This window comes from Candoia aspera, chromosome 4 (genome assembly GCF_035149785.1).
Source record: "Candoia aspera isolate rCanAsp1 chromosome 4, rCanAsp1.hap2, whole genome shotgun sequence".
NCBI classification, from domain to species: domain Eukaryota; kingdom Metazoa; phylum Chordata; class Lepidosauria; order Squamata; family Boidae; genus Candoia; species Candoia aspera.
This window is the reverse complement of record NC_086156.1, coordinates 21276405-21297595: the sequence shown is the minus strand read 5'-3', so window position 1 is coordinate 21297595 and position 21191 is coordinate 21276405. Positions and strand designations below refer to the sequence as shown.

General features: G+C 38.2%; 1 protein-coding gene across 1 annotated transcript in view; it reads left to right on the top strand.

The window, feature by feature from the left end:
• LOC134496281 (macrophage mannose receptor 1-like) overlaps positions 1-21191 on the top strand; it is a 49118-nt gene that overhangs the window by 21260 nt on the left and 6667 nt on the right. Inside the window, exons 16-26 of the mRNA XM_063302019.1 lie at positions 3372-3450; positions 4336-4505; positions 5123-5190; positions 8757-8857; positions 9989-10131; positions 11025-11133; positions 13115-13260; positions 15637-15739; positions 18092-18321; positions 19786-19951; positions 20323-20475. Coding sequence (XP_063158089.1) covers positions 3372-3450; positions 4336-4505; positions 5123-5190; positions 8757-8857; positions 9989-10131; positions 11025-11133; positions 13115-13260; positions 15637-15739; positions 18092-18321; positions 19786-19951; positions 20323-20475 — 1468 coding nt within the window. The remainder of the gene's footprint in view (positions 1-3371; positions 3451-4335; positions 4506-5122; positions 5191-8756; positions 8858-9988; positions 10132-11024; positions 11134-13114; positions 13261-15636; positions 15740-18091; positions 18322-19785; positions 19952-20322; positions 20476-21191) is intronic.

Here is a 21191-nt window from a genome sequence, read left to right as displayed (position 1 = left end):
AATTGCTTTGGCATTTTTATGATAAGGAGACCTTGAAGGTTGGACTTTACAGGGAGCCAGAGGATGAAGAAAATGGAGCAGAAATCCTTAGTGCAAACTTTTGAATACCTCTCAGCTAAATTATTGGATAGAATGGATCAATTGCTTGTGAAACTGGACAGAATATGCTCTAATGAAGTAGTAAAACAAGAACAAGTTCTAATGGATGTTTATGAAATTAATTTGAAGGGGGATTTAAATGTAATACAAATGGATCTGATGGATGATTTATTCCCTAAAGGAGATGAACAGACATCAAACCAGGAAACTGATGTGGATAATTTTTTTCTTCTGGATATATAAAAGAGCTTTGCTAAGGTTTGGAAAGACTTTTTTTAGAAGTGACAAACAAAAGGATAAACTTTACCTAATGGACATACAAACATCTTAAAGGTCTGAAGGATTTTTGCCTGGATACACAGATGACCAGCAAATTACCTCTGGGACTTTTCTTGAAGGGTTTAAAGAATAATTTTAAAAATTCAGGGAAGATTTATAAGGTTGGCTTGTTTGACCAGGGGTAAAAGAAGAAAATAGTTATATCTGGTTGTCCTTTTGCTGACAAAGAATGAAAGACAAAGCATTTGGATTTGTTTTTTGTTTTCATTTAAGAGATAAGTTATGGGGAGAAGAGAGATTATGTTTTATTCAGAGATGGTGATAAGGCACTAAAATTGTTTTTACTTGCTGGGATGAAGGGAGAAATTGCTTCTTTTTTTTCTTTCTCTCTTTTTCCTCTCTTCCCTTTTTTCCTTTTCTACACTCCATCCCCTCCCCCTTTTTTGTTTGTATTTTTTTTGTTTGTATTGACTTTTATTCTTCTTATTTATAATTATTAATAAAATTATTTGGAATAGCATTTCCCCTGAGATCCATATGGCCTGAGCCTTACTGGTTTTAGAAAGGTGATTACAACCTGGCTTTTCTGCAGGTCTGATGAAGTGTTATGAAGTATTCCCTCTCAGAAAGTAGTGTTCTGTTGAATTGAATTTGTTTATTGTCCCTGGCATAGAATTGTGAATTCTCTGTTACTTTGATTTTTATGTACATTTTTAACCTTATTTTATGGAACTGGGTATGTAAGCCACTCAGTTGGTTATGACTGGAATGACATGTAAGTACAGACAGACAGACAGACAGACAGACAGAAGAAAAAGAGTGGGAAGTCAGAAAGGGCTTGAAAAAGTCAAGCCTCAGCTTAATAAACTCTGTCACTGTGTTGCAAGCTGTAGCATTTTAAGAGCAGTTTAAGAGAACATGAAATAAACAAAGCTTCTTATTTCAGAACAAGACAGAGGAAAGAGACAAGCCAAGGCCAGCACTGTAACAAAGCATGGTTAATTTAAACCTTTAGTTAACCATTTAAACCTCTAGAAATTGTGTTAAGAAGTTTGCATATGTTACTACACGTAGGTACATACATAAAAAAACACAGTATATAGTAATTCACAACTAAGTTCAGTAATCACATTTAAACTGTAAATAGTTTTTGTTATAAAAATATTTTCTTGTTCAAAAGTTTTAAGTCATTCGTGTCCAGTACCTGAAAATATAACACCATTCATTTTGTCCCCTCCTCTCCTGATGGATCCTGTCCTGTCCTGTCCTGTCCTGTCCTGTCCTGTCCTATCCTATCTATCCTATCCTATCTTTTTATGAGATTTAGAGGCTGCCTGACTCCAGAATGAGTCTGAGCAACTTATACTAAAAATAGAAAACAATTTTTAAAAATCCCATGTATCCGGACAAACGTATTTCCGATAATTCAAAGCACAATCAGCAATGTTCCACAAGCATCCTATCCCAGGACTTCTGGAACAAGACCAGGGTAAAGCTAACTTGTAAAAGTTACAAGTATTGCTAACTCCTCTTTTAGGGTTATGACATCTTTTGTGTTAAAATATGCAAAGCTGTATATAAAAATATTGGATCAGCGGATCAGGCTAATATGAAAAGTACATTCCAGCTCCCACTCCCTCACATTTCAGTACTCAGAACCACATTGGCAAAATTTTGCTAACAGCCCATCAAACATGCAGATACAAATAATTAAAAGGTAATTATGGTACATTTGTTTCTTTTTCCAAATGTTAAAACTCATGGCTTTTTGAAAGTAAATATGTAAGTACATTTTATTTTTTACTGAAGGTAAACTATGAACCATTGTTTGATTGGTCTTCAGTGCATGGAGCTATGGAAAAATGCAAAAACATATGGGGAAATATTGGATTCTGGAACTCAGCAAGATGTGATAGGTTACTTAACTGGATTTGTCAAATTACAAGAGGTAATATGCTTTTCATTCTCAACTAGTTTATTTGTACAGACAACAGAGACTTTATTTATTGCACAACTTGTAAATCTATTTTTTTAGCATTCACATGATGGTCTTCCTTTCTTTTGGGAGAGGAATTTGGGAGTCTTAAATACAATTTTCTTTTATTTTTAACATTGCAGATTTTAAATTCCTATATATGACTACTTAAGTAACACAGTCACTGTCAAATATAAATATCTGTATGACTCTCAAGAATTTAGTACACTGAAGGCATTATGGATGCCAACACTTTTCTTTTATAATAATAATAATAATAATAATAATAATTTATTAAACTTGTATGCTGTCTGACTCTCAATGACTCTGGGCAGCTCACAACATTCAAAGAAATTACAATAAAATCAACAAACGATAAAGATAAAAGATGGCAACTGTGATGAAACAAGGGATCTCACTGTCAGCACCTGATCATTCGAGCATTCACACAATCACAGTCAGGAGGCTGGGATTCCTTTAACTGTTTTAACGAAGTGTAATGAACGGTACAGAGGGCAAGCTGCGAATAAAGAGTTCCGGCTCAAACCTAACTTAAAAACTACATTCTCTTAGTTAGTCCCCTTTCCCATGAAACCATGTCACTCCCCCTCCCATCCAGATGGTATTCCTGGCATATCTCAACCCCGTGTCCTTGATGTCTGCCATAGCCATAATGAACCACTTCACACTCTAACTTCACACCCCCTCCCATCTGGCGACACGGAGTCCATTCCTTGGAGAAGGAAATGATGGTAGATTCTCTGATAAGGGGTTTTGTAAAACCTTTGATCGGGGGATCTGACACTCACTCTCTTTTGCCAAAGGCCTGGGTGAAGAGCCAGGTCTTCATGGCTCTTCTAAGCAACACCAGAGTGGGGCCACCTGGATCTTGGGGGAAACTGGGATCCAGTTTCCTATGGTTTTATTTGCTTGTAAATGTGGAAATACATTAAGCTAGTACAACATTTCTCTTTTCGTGGATTGCCTTTTGCAATATGGAGTAATGTAATATGATAAGGTTATGCTTGAATTCCTTGTAATTAAAATATTTGGTTTTGCAGGTTCACGTGTAAATCCAGAACCAACCAACAACTTTGGTATGTTGGGCAATTTAATGTCAATAATATTATAATATATGTGATCTTTACTAGAAACTATGACTGTGCATTGAATTTAGTCTGATTTGAATGAGGCTGTTTTGAGCCAAATCTGGCTGTATGACATAAAGAAGCACTCCTAAAATGTGATGCGTGCTGGTTTAGTTTATAAGCAAACCAGTTCCTCAGAGCACTGTAGAAAGCCAGACTCTGGCTTTGGCCATTGTAGAAGAACAGACATTGTGTTTTGCCTTAAATGAAAGAAAGTGATTGACTTTCTCTTCATAGGCAATAATTCACTAGGGGCTTCCCAACCATACATAGAACTATGGCTATAACAAAAGAAGAGTTACTAAAAAGTAGGGCACTGAATTATTTTGAATATCCATAAGCAATCATTGGAACATTTTAGAAAACATTCCCAAATATACAAAGTTTTGATGAAGTGGTTATATCTGACAGTGATTTGATTGAATCAAGTGATCTAAGCAGTTCCATGAGGCAACAACCCATTTCTCCCTCCACCCATTTCTGAAAGCAAAGTAAAGTGGCTTCCTCGTTGCTTTGCTTTACATTGCTTTGTCTTGCATCCTCAACAAAGCATTTCTAATACCCAGAACAGACCTCTGTGCATTCTGGAACATTTGCATAGAAGCCTCTTCCAGCTATTAGAAGCAACCAGTTGAGGTCCGTTTGCCAGCTATTACAATGGATGTGTCTTTTGGTGTGCACATTCATGTTCAGAAGACTGGAAGGAAAAACTTTGCCCCAAAGTACAGCACAGGATCTTCAAGTGGTTCTGTTTGCTTCATGGTTTTGTGGAATGGATCCAGAGGGACTGCATAGACATATAAGTTGTTTCTTCTATTTCTTCTTCTTTTGCAGACTATAGTTATAAAACAGTTGAAGACGGCTGGATTGCATTTGAAAGCAATGAGTACTATTTCAGTAATACAACACTGCCTGCAGAAAAAGCCCGGAAGTTCTGCAAACAACATGGTGGTGATCTTACCACCATTGAGAGTAAACATGAAAAAGTGTTCTTGTGGAAATATGTAAGAAATATATGCAATAATTACATATCCAAAATAACTTGTTTCAAAGGGTGTATATGTGTATGTATATAATACACACATACATACACATATGTATATGTGTGTGTATTATATACACACCACAAATTTTCAGAGACAGAAGAATTTCTTTCTAGCTTTTGTGGTGATATACATCCATTTTGGATAAAATGCATAATATGTTGATGGCCATTAAATTAACCACAGTGGAACTTTGGTGCAGCCAAGTTAGTTGGAAACCAATTATTTATGTAAGTTAGAAGCTACCTTTTTACTCGAATTAATTTTCAAAGAGAAGAGTATGACATTGTTAAAACGCAGAGCATATTTCAAAATGTCATTTATTTTATGTTTAGTTGCTTCTATTCAACATGATTTGCAAAGAATATTTTTAATTACACATAGTAATTGTGTTTTGAAAAAACACAAGCATGCTATGAAAGATTCTATCCAACATTATAAACTGTTTCCAATATTGCATAGTTTGGTCTGCAACTCTATAGAATAATTGAATTAGATTCATTGGTAGACTATCTTATTACTTTATATATGGAAGTAAATAACTATTTTTATTTCCTATTTTTTCTTTTATGTTTTAGGCTGTTACTTATGGACTTCATGATGATTCTTATATTGGTTTAATCTTGGGTCTTGACAAAAAGTTTAGGTAAGTGAATAAATTACATAAAACTGATTAACAAATTCTGCAGTATGCAGCATAATTTTGTATTTAAATTATTTTTTATAATAAAATGGAATAAATATAAATAAGAAAGATTTTGTTAAGCTCTTGACAGCCAACTTTTCGTGAAAGCAAGATTTTGCCAGGGTTTTCTTTAACAAAATGTATTGAAAGGGAAAGCAATAAGATTTTAAAAAATCTCAACTTTCTTTGCAACACTTTCACTTTGGAACACAAGTTATTTCTCAGCTTCTTAAGATAAACACTTTTTCAGTTTTTTTTACTAATAGCCTATCTGTGAACCAGCAAGGAGGAGGTTCACCAAGGAATGTGCAGGTAGGCAGGCTGTGAATATCTCTCTTTTGGGGGAGATGGGCGGTAATAAAATTTGAATAATAAATAAATAAAAAATATCTCTCAAGCTCTCAACATACCATTACAGATCTGGCAATAAATTCCAGCCATTAGGAAAAAAAAAACTAGCATTAGTTTTTGGGGTTATCCTGGAGAAGATGCTGATGCTAGGGAAAGTGGAAGGCAAAAGGAAGAGGGGCCGACCAAGGGCAAGATGGATAGATGATATTCTAGAGGTGACAGACTCGTCCCTAGGGGAGCTGGGGGTGTTGACTGACAGGAAGCTCTGGCGTGGGCTGGTCCATGAAGTCATGAAGAGTCGGAAGCGACTGAATGAATAAACAACAACAAATAATGATTCAGTTATAAGTACGGCAATGGTTTATATATGAGTCTGCATATTTCTTACTTTAGATTGAATTTTTGTATTATATATAGCTATACTATATATTATAGTAGGGACGCGGTGGCGCTGCGGGTTAAACCGCTGAGCTGTCGATCGGAAGGTCGGCGGTTCGAAACCGCGCGGCGGGGTGAGCTCCCGTTGCTCGTCCCAGCTTCTGCACACCAAGCAGTTCGAAAACATGCAAATGTGAGTAGATTAATTGGTACCGCTTCGGCGGGAAGGTAACGGCGTTCCGTGAGTCATGCTGGCCACATGACCCGGAAGTGTCCTATGGACAACGCTGGCTCCAAGGCTTTGAAACGGAGATGAGCACCGCCCCCTAGAGTCGGACACGACTGGACTTTACGTCAATATATTATAGTAACATTTTACCAAGTAGTTACCAAAAATAAATTACACCTTTTGCATGCCATATTTCTCACAATATCCAGCTATAAACATTAGAGTAATGTATATTGCACCTAATGTTGTAAAAATAATTGCATAGATTATCAGAATATTGATGAGAATTCATCTTTTTAAAAATTACCATGGCAATAAAAATAAATTTTCCCCGAGATGCTTGTATTTGAGCATCAAAACCTACTGTGTAGAATGCAATAAAAATTATAATAAAAAATTAAAATACACTAATAAAATAATAAATTAAAACAATATTTTACAAAATATATTTATCAAAAAGGTATGTAGATGGGAGGTAAACTAACCAAACAGAATCCATCCAATATTCATACAGGGAAGGCCTCAGTGAAGATAAAGATCCTCAAGAGGTACCTAAAAGGTGCAAGTGGCACCTGATCAACTTTGGTTTGGGAAGCTAAGCAGAACTGGGCCTTTTAAACATTTGGATAGGAAACTACCAGGGAGTACCAAGGTGTAGGCTTCATCCCAAAGGAAACCAAAAGCAAGCTACTTTCATACTGTTGTCAAGAATATTATCTGGATGTGTCCATTAAGTCGCAAGTCAATCTTGACTTGAAGAAAACCTCTCATTTAGATGTTTTCTGAATGAGAGGTCTTTCAGAATAAATATGTCATCACAGAGAATGTCTGCCTGTGAGTAACCACAAAATACCATAGCAATACCATTCCAGATGTTTGTACTGCTCAACTAGGTCTGAAAGACAAAGGGAGCCTTTTAGGTATTTGTGATGATTTGTGAATGTATAGCCCCCCCAACTCCATTACAACTTTGGGTGGCACACAATATAACTTCAAGAAAATGACAAAAACAATATAAAAATTACAGGAAGCTCTGGCGTGGGCTGGTCCATGAAGTCACAAAGAGTCGGAAGCGACTGAACGAATAAACAACAAGTTTTTGGAGTTACTACATTTCCACAAACATTTAACTCAATCCAATAATGGACTTTGCCATGTGATACTTCAAACTTTTGAATATTATTAGGCTATGCAAGGAAAAATGTATGATAGAGATTATGTTACTAGCAGCCTAAATAAAACTTTTTTGGCTTTCTGCAATAGCTTGCTATCCATGTTGTAAATTACAGAACAAGAGCTTGTCAGCTGGTGCTACATATAGCACTTAACCTATTATATTTCTTTATGATAAATTATAGTTGATTGCATATAAACTAATTATTAGCTCCTAACACATTCAATAGCGGACGCGGTGGCGCTGCGGGTTAAACCGCTGCGCTGCTGAGCTTGCCGATCGGAAGGTCGGCGGTTCGAATCTGTGCGACGGGGTGAGCTCCCGTTGCTAGTCCCAGCTCCTGCTCACCTAGCAGTTCGAAAACATGCAAATGTGAGTAGATCAATAGGTACCGCTTCGGCGGGAAGGTAACGGCGTTCCGTGTCGTCATGCCGGCCACATGACCACAGACGGGTCTACGGACAACGCCGGCTCTAACGGCTTAGAAACGGAGATGAGCACCACCCCCTAGAGTCGGACACGACTGGACTTTACATCAAGGGAAACCTTTACCTTTACCTTTAACACATTCAATGCAAAAGAGCTTTCTCAAAAATCTATTTAAATATCTTCATAATTGGCTTGTTCATAAGTCCATTCACTGAAATGGGAAGCCAAAAATAAATATTCCCCTAAAGAAAATTCCAGTGATATCCCATATAGTGTAGCCATACTACTAGGAAATCCTAGGTATTAGAGCCCCATAATTTATATTTTAAAAAAATCTAGATAATTGACAATCCAATATGCTTTTGTAATTTCTCAATATTTGTAAGCATGTCATACCAGTTTGGTTACATTCTTTCAGTTACCTTTGTTTTACATTGTCAGTATTGTCCACTTGGTGGGGTTATTTTGTCTTGAAATATCATAGAGGTTGAATAATGGAAATGCACAAAACATTTCAAATTCAAAGTGTCCTAGCTCAGAACACCTCTTCTTGAGCTTCAAACAGTTGTTTTGAATTCAGAGCACCTATTCAGACCACACGAAGGGTGTTTTATCACCGTGGAAACCATTTTGGAATTGCTCTGATTCTGAAATGGCTTTGTTTGGATTTTGAAGTTTCAGTTTAAAACAGGACTTTTCCAAAACTTAGAATATTTCCAGAATAGTCAGAAACAGCTTCAGGGCACACCTGGTAGGATCAAAATACACATATATCACTCAGGATAACTGAGTGATATATGTGTATTAACTCAGGATATTTAAAGTTCCAAACATTTTACACATGACACTTCAATAGCTACATTTTTTTCTCAAGTTGCTATCTCTTTGGCTAAAAAGAAGCCTTGCAAAAAACTTCAGTTTAATAAATACATGCATTGTAGATGACTGTCAAATATTTTTCTTCAGATGGATGGATGGAACTCCAGTGACATATGAAGCCTGGAGCTCTGGTGAACCCAACTTTGCAAATGATGATGAAAACTGTGTAGTTATGTATTATGATTCAGGCAAGTAGAATAAACTTCAGGTTTTTTAACAGATCTCTGTATGTATATGTTCAAGATAAGACATGGCATCATTTAATTTGGGCTAATTAGCACACATTATTATAGATTCCATCATTAAAGTATTGTAAAATTTATATTTTATAACTCTAATTAATATGTTAATATTATGTGAATAATAGTGAAAGCCTGGAAGAACCTCTTGAGAAATGTTACACTGACAAACTGAAGACTGAATTTAGGTTGTATTTTAATAAATTAGTGACTTTAAAAATATTTAATAGTGTTATAGCCTATTAATTACCAATCAAGAACTTAAAGGTTGCATCCACAGATCCAATCCTACTTAACTTAGTTATTGTATCATCATTCCCAGGGAAAAGCAATTTGCAATTCTCATAAACCCAAAATAGTCTAGCTAATGGTCAGGGATTAAGGCAATTGCATTCCAAAATAGTTGGACAGTCACCTGCCAATCTCCTCTTTAAAACCATATTTTGGAATTATTGACATACAGACTACAAAAATAAGAATACACTAGTCCTCACTTACCAACCGCAATTGGAGCCAGTGATTCTGTTGCTAAACGATGTGGTTGTAAAGTGAAAGACACGTGACTGCACCCTACTTATGGCAGCAATTCCAGCTGTGCTCATTAAGTGAATCATCTGCAGTCATTAAGCTCCATGTCACGTGACCATGACTTGTGATTTCCTGCTGGCTTTCCCACTGACTTTGCTTGTCGGAAGCTGGCTGTGAAGGTCACAAACAGCAATCACGTGACTGTGGGATGCTGCAACCCTCATAAATGTGCGCTGGTTGCTAACTGCCCGAATCACAATCATGTGACTGCAGGGACACTGCGATGGCTGCAGCTTCAAAGACCAGTCCTAAGTCTCCTTTTTCAGTGCTGTCATAACTTTGAATGGTCACTGAATGAGTGGTCAATAAGTGAAGACTACAAGTGAAGACTACCTGTACTGCTTCAGAAATACTGTAGGATTTCAGTATGTTGTACTTGATCATTATTGTCCTCATCCTCATCATTTCAACTGCAACATACATCTGATCTGCTGGTATTTATTTTAAGAATAATTTAATCTTCCTAGTTGACAATATAACTTCTTTGTTCAGGTGTATGGAATGATATAAACTGTGGTGTTGAGAATGGCTTCATCTGCAAAAGACACAACAGTTCTGTTCGTACAACTGCAGCCCCCACATTACCTGCACCTCAGAAAGGGTGCAGTGAAGGCTGGCTTTGGTTTAATGACAAGGTAACTGATGTAGTAATTGTAAATATATTGCTATACCATCTTTGTTCAAATATCCTGTGGGTAATATGTATGCTGAACACATGGAGATTGCCACAGGTAGTCAGTGGTCTTTTTAGATCTCCCAGTGAACACAGGCCGTTCAGGGAGAGATATTTTCATGATGCTACATCCCGTCTAAATCACATCTCTTGTATATGGTACAATATTTGAATAGAGTAATAGTGCAGTGCTACAAAATAGAAATAGCTGTAAGAGTAAAAATGAAAAATATAAATGCTATCAATACAAAAAGAGCCATGTTTTTTAGAAATAGATTTAGCATTTCAGGTAACTGCCATTCTTGCATCTGCTGCGATAAAATCTAAATGGAATTTTAAATATGTTTTTGCACTGTTTTTCCCTCCTACTTTTATTAATATTTATTAACTTACAGTTTTGGGGAAAACATCTATAAGCAATGTCATCTGAAGGGTCTTTCTCCCTTGAAATGTATCTCAAATGCCACCAAGACTTTCAAAGATTGCTGCGCTTTCTTTTGTCATCAGTCCCTCTCCTGGGTGTCACCAGAAATAGGAGGGCAATGACAAACCTGGCTCTATAACTATCATTAATAGAAAAATATGTTGAAGTCAGTTATGTAGGAAAAAGCAGACAGTGAATCAGCATATAATTAACTCAGAAAATGTTATCTTTTATTACTGCTCTGATTACATTTTTTCCCAGAAGAAAGTGGGGAATTTGATTTTATTAGTACTGAATTACTTCATAAGTTCTGCTAAAGATTTGTGATTTCATTTCATGATTGATGATTATCTATTGTTGTTTCCATTATCTTTTATTTAATTAATCCTTTCTTGATTGATGGAGTTTTGGAGGGCTTCTTATTCCTCTAGTGCTTCCAAATATCCAAAGGAGAGGAGAGGAAAAACTGGAGCGCTGCACGGGATCACTGCCAAAAATTACAAGGAAACCTGGCTTCTATACCAAACAAAGCTGTTCAAGGTACAATCACTTCTTTAAACCATATTGATATATAGGCTTAATGTTTCTTTTAAATCCAGTATCTATTCTCAAGTTACTTTTATAGGAGTTATTATGTCCTATCTTCTTTCCTAACCTCCAGTTTATATGATAGGCTTTGGCCACTTGGGGGGAGCTGGAGGATATGAAAATGCTGCAGCAATCCATAGGGTATTGGTGACTCCATGTCCCTTATTTTTATTTTTATTTTATTTATTTATTTATCAAATTTTATCACCGCCCATCTCCCCGCAAAAGGAGGTACTCTGGGCAGTTATTAGCCAATTCCCGATGCAAAGGTTGCTATGCTGAAAATAAAAAGGCAGTAAGATCCCAAAGTAATTTTACAATAGTATAAAAAGTGTGCATTGGCAATAATGTATGGGTTAAGTGTTACTTAAGAGCAGTTACAAGAGCCTAGCTTGATTGTTTTCAAACAGAGTTTGGTAAAACGTTCCTTTTTGGAAGCAGCACATATCTTTTCATTTTATTTATTTAATTTAACAGTCATATTGAAGAAGAACAAAAAATCCTGTAGATAACTGGAACTTACACAGAACATATGGGCTATGTGGTGAGGTGAGGTCATTCACTGGTTCAGGGCACAGTATCGTCAGTACTGTGTGCTGATGATATCCAGCTTTATATTCAACCCTGGGCTGCACAGGCAAAGCTACTGATGTACTGACCCATTGTCTGGAGGCTGTTTGAGCCTGGGTGGGGCAGAACAGACTTCAGCTCACTCCTGACAAGACTAGTGGCTATGGCAGTTTGTCTATTTGGCCCCCCTTGGTCAAGGACAAGTCTGCTGGAGTGGGCAACCATAACAACAACATAACTAAAATAACCAACTTTGCTAAACAGTTGGGCATCTGATAGTGACAGCACTTGCATCTTCTAGAGATATCCAGTGACTTGTCAGCTTATAGGAGGAAAAGAGGCACTTATCCTATACACCTAAGCTAATCAAACCAATTTGATATATATGTATATTACAATGTATATTCATTTTTTTTCAAAGATAGCTACAGTACAGCAAAATGCCAAACCATTAATATTTTGTCTCTATCTGACCTCTTTTATTACCTTTCCCCTGCCCTACCAACACATAGATGTACATACATTTTTTCAACAAGAGGTAATGTTCCATGCATCTGATTAAGTGGACTGCAGTACACAAAAGCCTGGTACCGTAACAAATGTGTCAACTCTGAGAAAGCTGTCTACATAGACTGTTACATAGACTGTATTCTGCCGGTTATAGTAGGACCATATCACCTTTGCAGCCCCAAAGTTCCCCTTAAAAATCATTAGCCTTATCTTGTTTTCAGCCTATAATTTAAATACTTTTATACCAATCCTTCTTGTTCTGAAAAGCAACTGCTTTTTCTTGCTTAAGCAAAGGGGATTTTGCCACAGCAAAGAGGAGAAAGAAGGCAAGGAGAAGGGAGGTCAGATGACTTTTTTTATGGGATGAGCTCCCTTCCCTACATCACTAGCATGCAGGGAAGAGATATATATTAGCCACGCCATGGACCAGCCTCTGAACAACTCTTACCCCAAAATAGTGGCAGCCAAGTGGAGAGGACACGGTTCTTGGCTACTAAAGCATCAAGAACACAAGATGGAGTCTACAATCTGGATAACCCAATTTATGGTGGCAGTTTAAAGCACCAAAGGCCTTGGAAAAATGAGATGATTCTGAATCTCAGAAAGGACAAAATTGTATCTACCTTTTCTCCTGACATCCTTCCAAATTGTACCTGGAATGTTCTTAAGATGGGAAAAAAGAAATGATGGCTGTCTTAAATATGATATATGAGCAGTGTTTGGTCTGGTACAGCAAGGCACTTTTTAAAAACTGGTTTAATCAAAATAACCTTTAAAAAAAGATGGACAAAATATAATGAGCGAAGGGCCTGCCAAATATTTTACTGTAAAACATATCTGTATTTCTCCACAGCTTTTCTCACTGTGCATTTAAAAAGTGCTGCTGCCGATCCTTGGATTGGATTGAATGATAAGAATTGGGAAAGCCGTTTCCTCTGGACTGATGGAAGTGGGGTCTATTTTACAAACTGGGCTAAAGGGTCACCTCATATACGCAATGTAAGTCCAACTTGTTCGGGTTTTTTCATTTCTATTTCCCCACAAAGGTATAATTAATGTCCTTGATGTTGAATTCCTGCAATGAAATGGAATATATATGCAAAAGAGTCACTTTTTTGTGAGATGGGCGGCCATATAAATTTGATGGATGGATGGATGGATGGATGGATAAATAAATGAATGTGATCTAGAACAAGAATTAGAATTGTGAAGAGCTTACAAAGAGCCCTTATTGGGGAAAAAGTAATTTGAAACCAAGTGAGTTCAGAATTAGATCTAAACATCAAAACGCGCTAATTAAGCTAAGAGGTTGGAATTGCAAAGTTGCTCTCAAAAGTATCTTAGAGATTTTTCTTCTCTTTTTTTGTTTTGCCAATGGGATAAGAATTTCACTAGGAGAATTTATCAAGTTTCAGTTTTAACTCCCTCCTTCCCAACGGTACTGCATCTGTACACACTATACAGTACTTCTCTTTAGCACAAGTGTTTAGCTTGTCTTAGGCAAAGGAGGCAAAATGTGCAGCTTACCAGCACCCCATCTGAAATCTTCTATAGCATTTTAAGAGGCAAAATGCATACCTTAAGATATAAAATAATAGGCCCTCAGACCTATCCTTTATGGTGATATATCAGAGGTTTTCTGTCTTAAAAGATAAGAAAAGTCTGATGTGCTTTCTCCTCATCAATAGAGGGTGCTTTAACACTGGGGAAAAAAAATCAGTGTTATTCTTCCCTCTACTGATGAATGAAAAAATATGCCATACAGATTATTTTTTTGGAGAATATCAACCCTCTTCCTCCAGGATTCTTCATACCAAGCCTTTTTCATATTATTTCTGCCCTGCATGCTGTAAAACCATCCTACCTGCAGGCTGACTAGTTAGTTTCAAAAGCTTATGTATTTCTCTTCTGCTTGTGGTGGCAAAGATGAAGAGACGGAACAGACTTTTGGCCTATTGGTCATTAAAGGGCAGTGATACTTCCAGCTCCAGGTCTCCTCCTCAAGCCCTTGCCTCTTTGGGAGGGAGATGGGCGGTGATGTTGTTGTCGTTTATTCGTTTAGTCGCTTCTGACTCTTCGTGACTTCATGGACCAGCCAGAGTTTCCTGTCGGTCGTCAACATCCCCAGCTCCCCCAGGGACGAGTCCGTCACCTCTAGAATATCATCCATCCACCTTGCCCTTGGTCGGCCCCTCTTCCTTTTGCCCTCCACTCTCCCTAGCATCAGCATCTTCTCCAGGGTGTCCTGTCTTCTCATTATGTGGCCAAAGTATTTCAGTTTTGCCTTTAATACCGTTCCCTCAAGTGAGCAGTCTGGCTTTATTTCCTGGAGGATGGACTGGTTTGATCTTCTTGCAGTCCAAGGCACTCTCAGAATTTTCCTCCAACACCACAGTTCCAAAGCATCGATCTTCCTTCTCTCAGCCTTCCTTATGGTCCAGCTCTCGCAGCCATATGTTACTACGGGGAACACCATTGCTTTAACGATGCGGAAAATGAAATTTAAAAAAAGTTCAACTAAAACTTAAAAATATATAAAATTAAAATAATTATGGGGAAAAAATGGCCCTGCCCAAGTGTGGGATGCACGATAGATAAAGCCTGCTATAGCCTTCAAATTCACAGAAGTTATTTGCTTCTCATTGTTGCTTATCTTTGACACATGCAATAGGCTGTGCACAGCATCCAAAAGGGCAAAGCTCAGTGGCATGAGCAAATAACTCCCAAGCGGGGGAGATGGGCGGTAATAAAAATATGATAGGTAGGTAGGTAGGTAGGTAGGTAGATCCCTCCTTTTCCATCTTGTTGCCTGGAAGGCTCAGTGTGACATCTTTGAAGGCTTTTCCAGTTTGTCTCCATGTCCATATATATGCAGATATCACTTCTGTTGGGATTGCCAAAGAAGTAAAGTAGCCTCAGTGAGACTTTTGGGAAGAGATGGATGTTTAAGTGGCTACTGTGCCTATGACCGTATGCTCTGTACAGCCTTAGTATGTGATCTGTTAATGTTCAAAGGAATCTATAAAGATGCCTTAAGACTGTTTGTTTCAGGTTGTTTTCAGAGTCCACTGACTTCCTTTCATCTCTTCCTATACCATAGCCAGCAGCAGCATCTTCCTTTAAAGAAGCGATGTCATCCAGTGATGGAGCCTCAATATGCTTCTTTGCAGGAGTCTGTGCTAGGCTCTATAGGAGATAATGACAAATGACAGATACTCATATGTGGGTCATCTTATATAGTTACCAGAGACCCCCCCCCCAAAAAAAAAACGTGTCTTCTCTTTTGAGACTATAAAGGATGGGTTCCAGAAAGATGGCTCCAGTTATGATACCAATGACTCTATTTGGCTTTCTTGCTGTACTTAAACACTGTAGGGTGATTGTGTTTTTATGACGAGGAAACCTGAAAAGTTTGCAGGATGTTGGAGAGATGAACACTGCTCTGCTGAGAAAACCTACATCTGCCAAAAAAACACTGGTAAGTGTTTAGAAGTTTTGGAAAATAAGACATATAATTCAGATTGTCTTCTATAGCTCAATATCAGTTTTCTAGGCCAAAGAGAAAATGACATCGTCACCTTAAAGCATACAGATGGGTAAAAAAAGTTGTATAAAAATACATGGCAGCAGACATACTGTAACTGCTTTGATTTAAGAATGGAAAAATCCTCTTTTTGTGTTGAAAGAAAACAAACATGCAAACAAGCACTTTCTAGAAGCCATCCCTTTCCTCCAACCTCCATCTACTTATCTTCTGGGGGCACCACATAGATCTTTATGAAGCAAGGTAGGCAGTTGATCAAAACCGCATATACTCCCTGACTTTACTGTCTACGAGGCAAAGAACTAGTGGCAAGGGCTTGGAGCTGGAAGTATCGCTGCCCTTTAATGACCAATAGGCCAAAAGTCTGTTCTGTCTCCTCATCTTTGCCACCACAAGCAGAAGAGAAATACACAAGCTTTTGAAACTAACTAATCACCTGCAGGTAGGATGGTTTTACAGCATGCAGGGCAGAAATAATATGAAAAAGGCTTGGTATGAAGAATCCTGGAGGAAGAGGAATTGGTAGAAAAGTATATCCTAGGAAAACATCCTGGGAGAATCAATATGAAATGTCCCAGTATTGAAATTATGCAGGAAGTCATTAAGGGGGAAGGGAAAAGGCAAAAACAGCACCACGACACAAACATTTGGAATGTTTCTGGTCAAGGGTGTCTGCACAGTATGGTCAAAAAACTCAAGATGATGTGATCAAAGCGCCACCTGTTCTTCATGTACATCCCATTAAAAATCCTGTATACCTTTATGGGATTGACAGGGGTGCCAGGCTTTCCATTGCCAAGAGGAAAAAACAGCATGGAATGAAGGTAGATTGAGCATTCTATTAGTGTTATTGACCTGAGATTGTAAGTTTCAGAAAGATGCTTAAGAAAAACTTGTGTGAATAAACAGGTTTGAGCCAATTAAGTCTGTGACAAGCCAGATGTGCTAACCAAGAAAGTGGCTTGTGAAGGACTGTATAGAAATTGTAACCTTAAATCACAGTACCATCAAGCTCAGTACAGGTAGTCCTCGCTTAATGGACTGGTCCCACAACTGGGACCAGAATTTCAGTTGCTAAGTGGAGTGGTCATTAAGCAAATCCCACCCCATTTTATGACCTTTTTTGAGGTGGTTGTTAAGCAAACCACATGGTTGTTAAGTGAATCCGTGGTTCCCCATTGATTTTGCTTGGCAGAAACTGGCTGGGAAAGTTGAAAATGGCGATCATGTGACCACATGACACCGCAACAGTCATAAATGTGAACCGGTTGCCAAATGCCCAAATCGTGATCATGTGACTGTGGGGATGCTGCGACGGTTATAAGTGTGAGAACTGGTTTTTTCAGTACCGTCATAAGTCCGAGCTGTCACTAAATTAATGGTTGTTAAGCGAGGACTACCTGTAAGTATTGAAATGTAGTGAACTAGCAAACATAATTGTGCTCAAGAAAACTGCCTAAATACCAAATATCTGAAGTTCAAAATAAAGGCTTTTAGTACCATTGAATCACTTATTCGGCCAAAAGGCCAAATGTATTCTCCAAAGAGAAGCTCTATCCTGCTATTGTATTAGAGATTTGATGAAGCAAGAAGTCAATCAAATTGTTTTTGAAACCAGTATCTAGACTGAAATTTCATATAGCCCTAATATTCAAGTTTATTTTTTTACTGACATTCAATGGATGTCCTCAGTTCATGAAGTCACATACTTGGGGCTACCAAATATATACATTTAATTCAGCCCAGCCTACCTGCCAAGAATAGAGCCAGTTTGGTCTAGTGGTTAAGGCAACAGGCTAGAAACCAGGAGACTGTGAGTTCTAGTCCTGCCTTAGACATGAAAGCCAGCTGGGTGACCTTGGGCCAGTCCCTCTCTCTCAGCCCAACTCACCTCACAGGGAGAAAATTTGTGGAGAAAATAGGAGGAGGAGGGAATATTAGGTATGTTCACTGCCTTGAGTTATTTATAAAAATAATAACGGTAGGATAGTAAATAAATAACATAAATAAATAAAATAAAATAAAATACCTCAAGAGGCTCTCCTTAAAGTGGCTCATTGTACTTTATATTTTATTCGTTCAATGTGTTCCTGATTTTTTTGTATGAACCTTGGTCATGATATGGAATTGGGAGGATATTCTAAGAAAAAGTAGGAATTAAATATTAAGGGTTTTCAGAATCAAATGAAAGCAATATTCATTTTAGGACTGTGTACAGTCTTGACTGATATATACTTTTATTATATTTTATTATATACTATATACTTTTACTTTTTAAAAAAATAGGTCCATCACCTTACTTTGAAACAACTGTTCCAGTTTCTGGCTATCTCACTTATGGAAATAGCAGCTATTCTATTCTTAGTCCCAAAATGACATGGGAAGAAGCAGAGAAGAAATGTGAGTCTGAAAATTCAAAACTTGCCAGCATTATAGATCCCTACGTAGACTCATTCATATGGCTACAAGTGCTCAGATATAAGGAGCCTGTATGGATTGGACTAAGCAGCAAAGTGGTAAGAATATAATCTATTTCATTCACAATGAAATCCTATATTCACAATGGCATAGTTAGAAAATATTGTCACATAGATAAGGAATGCAAGAACAGGACTTTGTAAGACCAGAAAGCAGAATGAGTACAGGTAGCCCTCATTTAGAGACCACAATTGAGACCAGCAAATTGGTCACTAAGTGAAATGGTTGCTAAGTGAAACTGGGACTGTGCTTAATGATCTTACTTCAGCTTCTCTTTGCTTTACAGACATGCAAAGGTCATAAATGCAAGAATTGGTCATAAAGTTACTTTTTCATCACTGTCATAACTTGAATGGTCACTAAATGAGGCAGTCGCTAAATGAGGACCACCTGTATCTGACATTACACATATGTGACAATTTTCCAAATGGACCTTGAAGACTAAATGCTTTCATAGAATTTCTTACAGTTAAGGAAGGAGAACATGAGGTCTAGTTGGGAATGAAAAAGGGCTACAGGTAGTTCTTGCTTAATTACCATTTGTTCAGCGACCATTTGAATTTTTGATGTGCTGAATGAATGGTAGTCATGGCTGGTCCTCGTGTTATAGTTGTTGCAGTGCCCCCACAGTTATGTGATCAAAATTTGAGCACTTGGCAGCCCACCCACATTTAGGACTGCAGCATACGTTTCAACTCCCTCCCCGTCTATCTCCCCTCTGCCCTTTCGGCCACCCTGCACTGCGCCACCGCCGCCACCTGTCCCTGCCACCCCTCACTGCCCCCAGCTGACCTTTGCCTTCTTCTTCCTCTCACTGCTGATGAGGTGCACCTGGCTGGGGCAGTTGCTGGCCTTTTGCAAGGCTATCGCGGAAGCCTTGTGTGGCATTGTGGAGGCCTCGCAAGTCCTCAGGGGGGCCTTGCAAAGGGCCAGCAGCTGCCTCAGCCAGGTGCACCTTGTCAGCGGTGAGAGGAAGAAGAAGGCAAAGGTCAGCTAGGGGCAGTGGGGTTGGCAGGGACAGGTGGCGGTGGCGCAGTGCAGGGTGGCCGAAAGGGCGGGTGGGGAGATAGATGGGCATTGCAAAGGCTTCATGAAGGGCCAGCAGCTGCCTTGGCCAGGCACACCTTGGCAGCAGCAGGAGGAAGAAAACAGTGAAGGTCAGCGGGGGCCAGCGGGGGACGGCAGGGGTAGGCAGAGTGCGGGTGGCCAAAAGGGCAGAGAGGGAGGTGCAGATAGGCAGGTGGGGGGAGCTGAAGCAGAGGCGAGCACAGCAGGGTAGCAGTATGAGGTCTTGGCCTCAGACTGCAACCGGGACCACCGCATGACTGCCATCGCTACGTGGTGTGGTCACGTGATGTTTCGCCTAATGACCACTTCACTTAGCAATGGAAAGTCCAGTCCAAATTAGGGTCATTAAGCGAGGACTACCTGTAGTGAAATTAAAGGAATAAAACTTTTTCTTGCATTTCCTGTAATTATTATTTTATGCACTTTGCTTTTAGAGTGATGCTACGTACAGGTGGGTGAGTAATTGGAGGGTAGTGTACACTAACTGGGCTGCTGAAGAACCAAAGCATAAAATATCCTGTGTCTACTTAGACACTGATGGCTATTGGAAAACAGGAAATTGCAGTGAAAAGTACTTCTCTGTTTGCGAGAAATATTATGGTAAGCAAAATATGTCTATTTTAATAGAGTTTGCGTTTTAATTTTAATTTTAGTTAGTCCCTAATTACTAAAAGTGGCAAACTATATGTATAGTATACCTATAAACTATATCAACGAAGTGATAAGCTAAATTTAAAAAAACAATAGATGTTTAATAAGTTTCAAACATAAAATGATAAATTTAGTTTATATCTTACTGTATTATTGTGTTGTAGTTATTGCATATATGGCTTATGATTATTACTATTATTAATTTTCTTAGTAGCTAGTTGCTATATTTATAATTATATATAAATTTTATATATATACAATATATGTATATGTATATGTATATGTACATGAATGAATGAAACCTATTTGTTTCATAACAGGTATACTGCCAACTGAGACTCCACAATTGCCAGGAAGATGCCCAACTTCCAAAGACAGCCAATTATCTTGGATTCCTTTCAGAGGCCATTGCTACAGATTTTACCCTTTAATGGAATCTTGGCCTCAAGCATCCCTGAAGTGTGCTCAGTTAGGTTAGTATCATCTTGAGCCATGTAATAATAACTGCAATTTTCCATGCTTGTGAAAACCTTGCTAGGGTCTACATTTACAGTATTTTGAATAAACAAATCTGTGTCAAATTCAACCAGCAACCCCATCTTTTAACATATTATATTCTACCCTACAAAATTGTTGAAAGAACAGAACGAGTATGTAGGAAGGTGCCATGTAGAATGAATACAACATAAAGAGAAATAAGTACCTTTATATTTTTCATGTTCACTGAAAATAATTACTAAAAGCAAGGTTTCGACTCAGCAAAACCTTCTGGTGGGATGAAAAACGACATAGTTCACCACACAGAAACTTTCTTTGATTTTCATGATACAAGCCTAGAAAGTTATTTATTATAAAGATAATGTTGGGAGGAGCATTCATCACTGGATCCATTCCTTGAAGCCAAACAGCAGCTGTAGTCATTTGAGACTTGGTATGGCTGATTAAGGCCCTTCTGAAGTCTTTTGGATATGTGTGGACATGTCTAGAAGACATCTGCACATGATAGTTCAGAAGTGCAAAGTGGCAGTGGCTTCATCATACTAGCTGACCTGGTAGAAATATCTTTTGGGCATGTTCACATTCACCCAGCTAAAGGAGGACCTTGACCCAGCTAGGCTGAGCCTTCAAGCATCTGCTGATCAGCTTCAAGGAGTGAATCCAGAGAGATGGTTTGCTCATCAACACACAG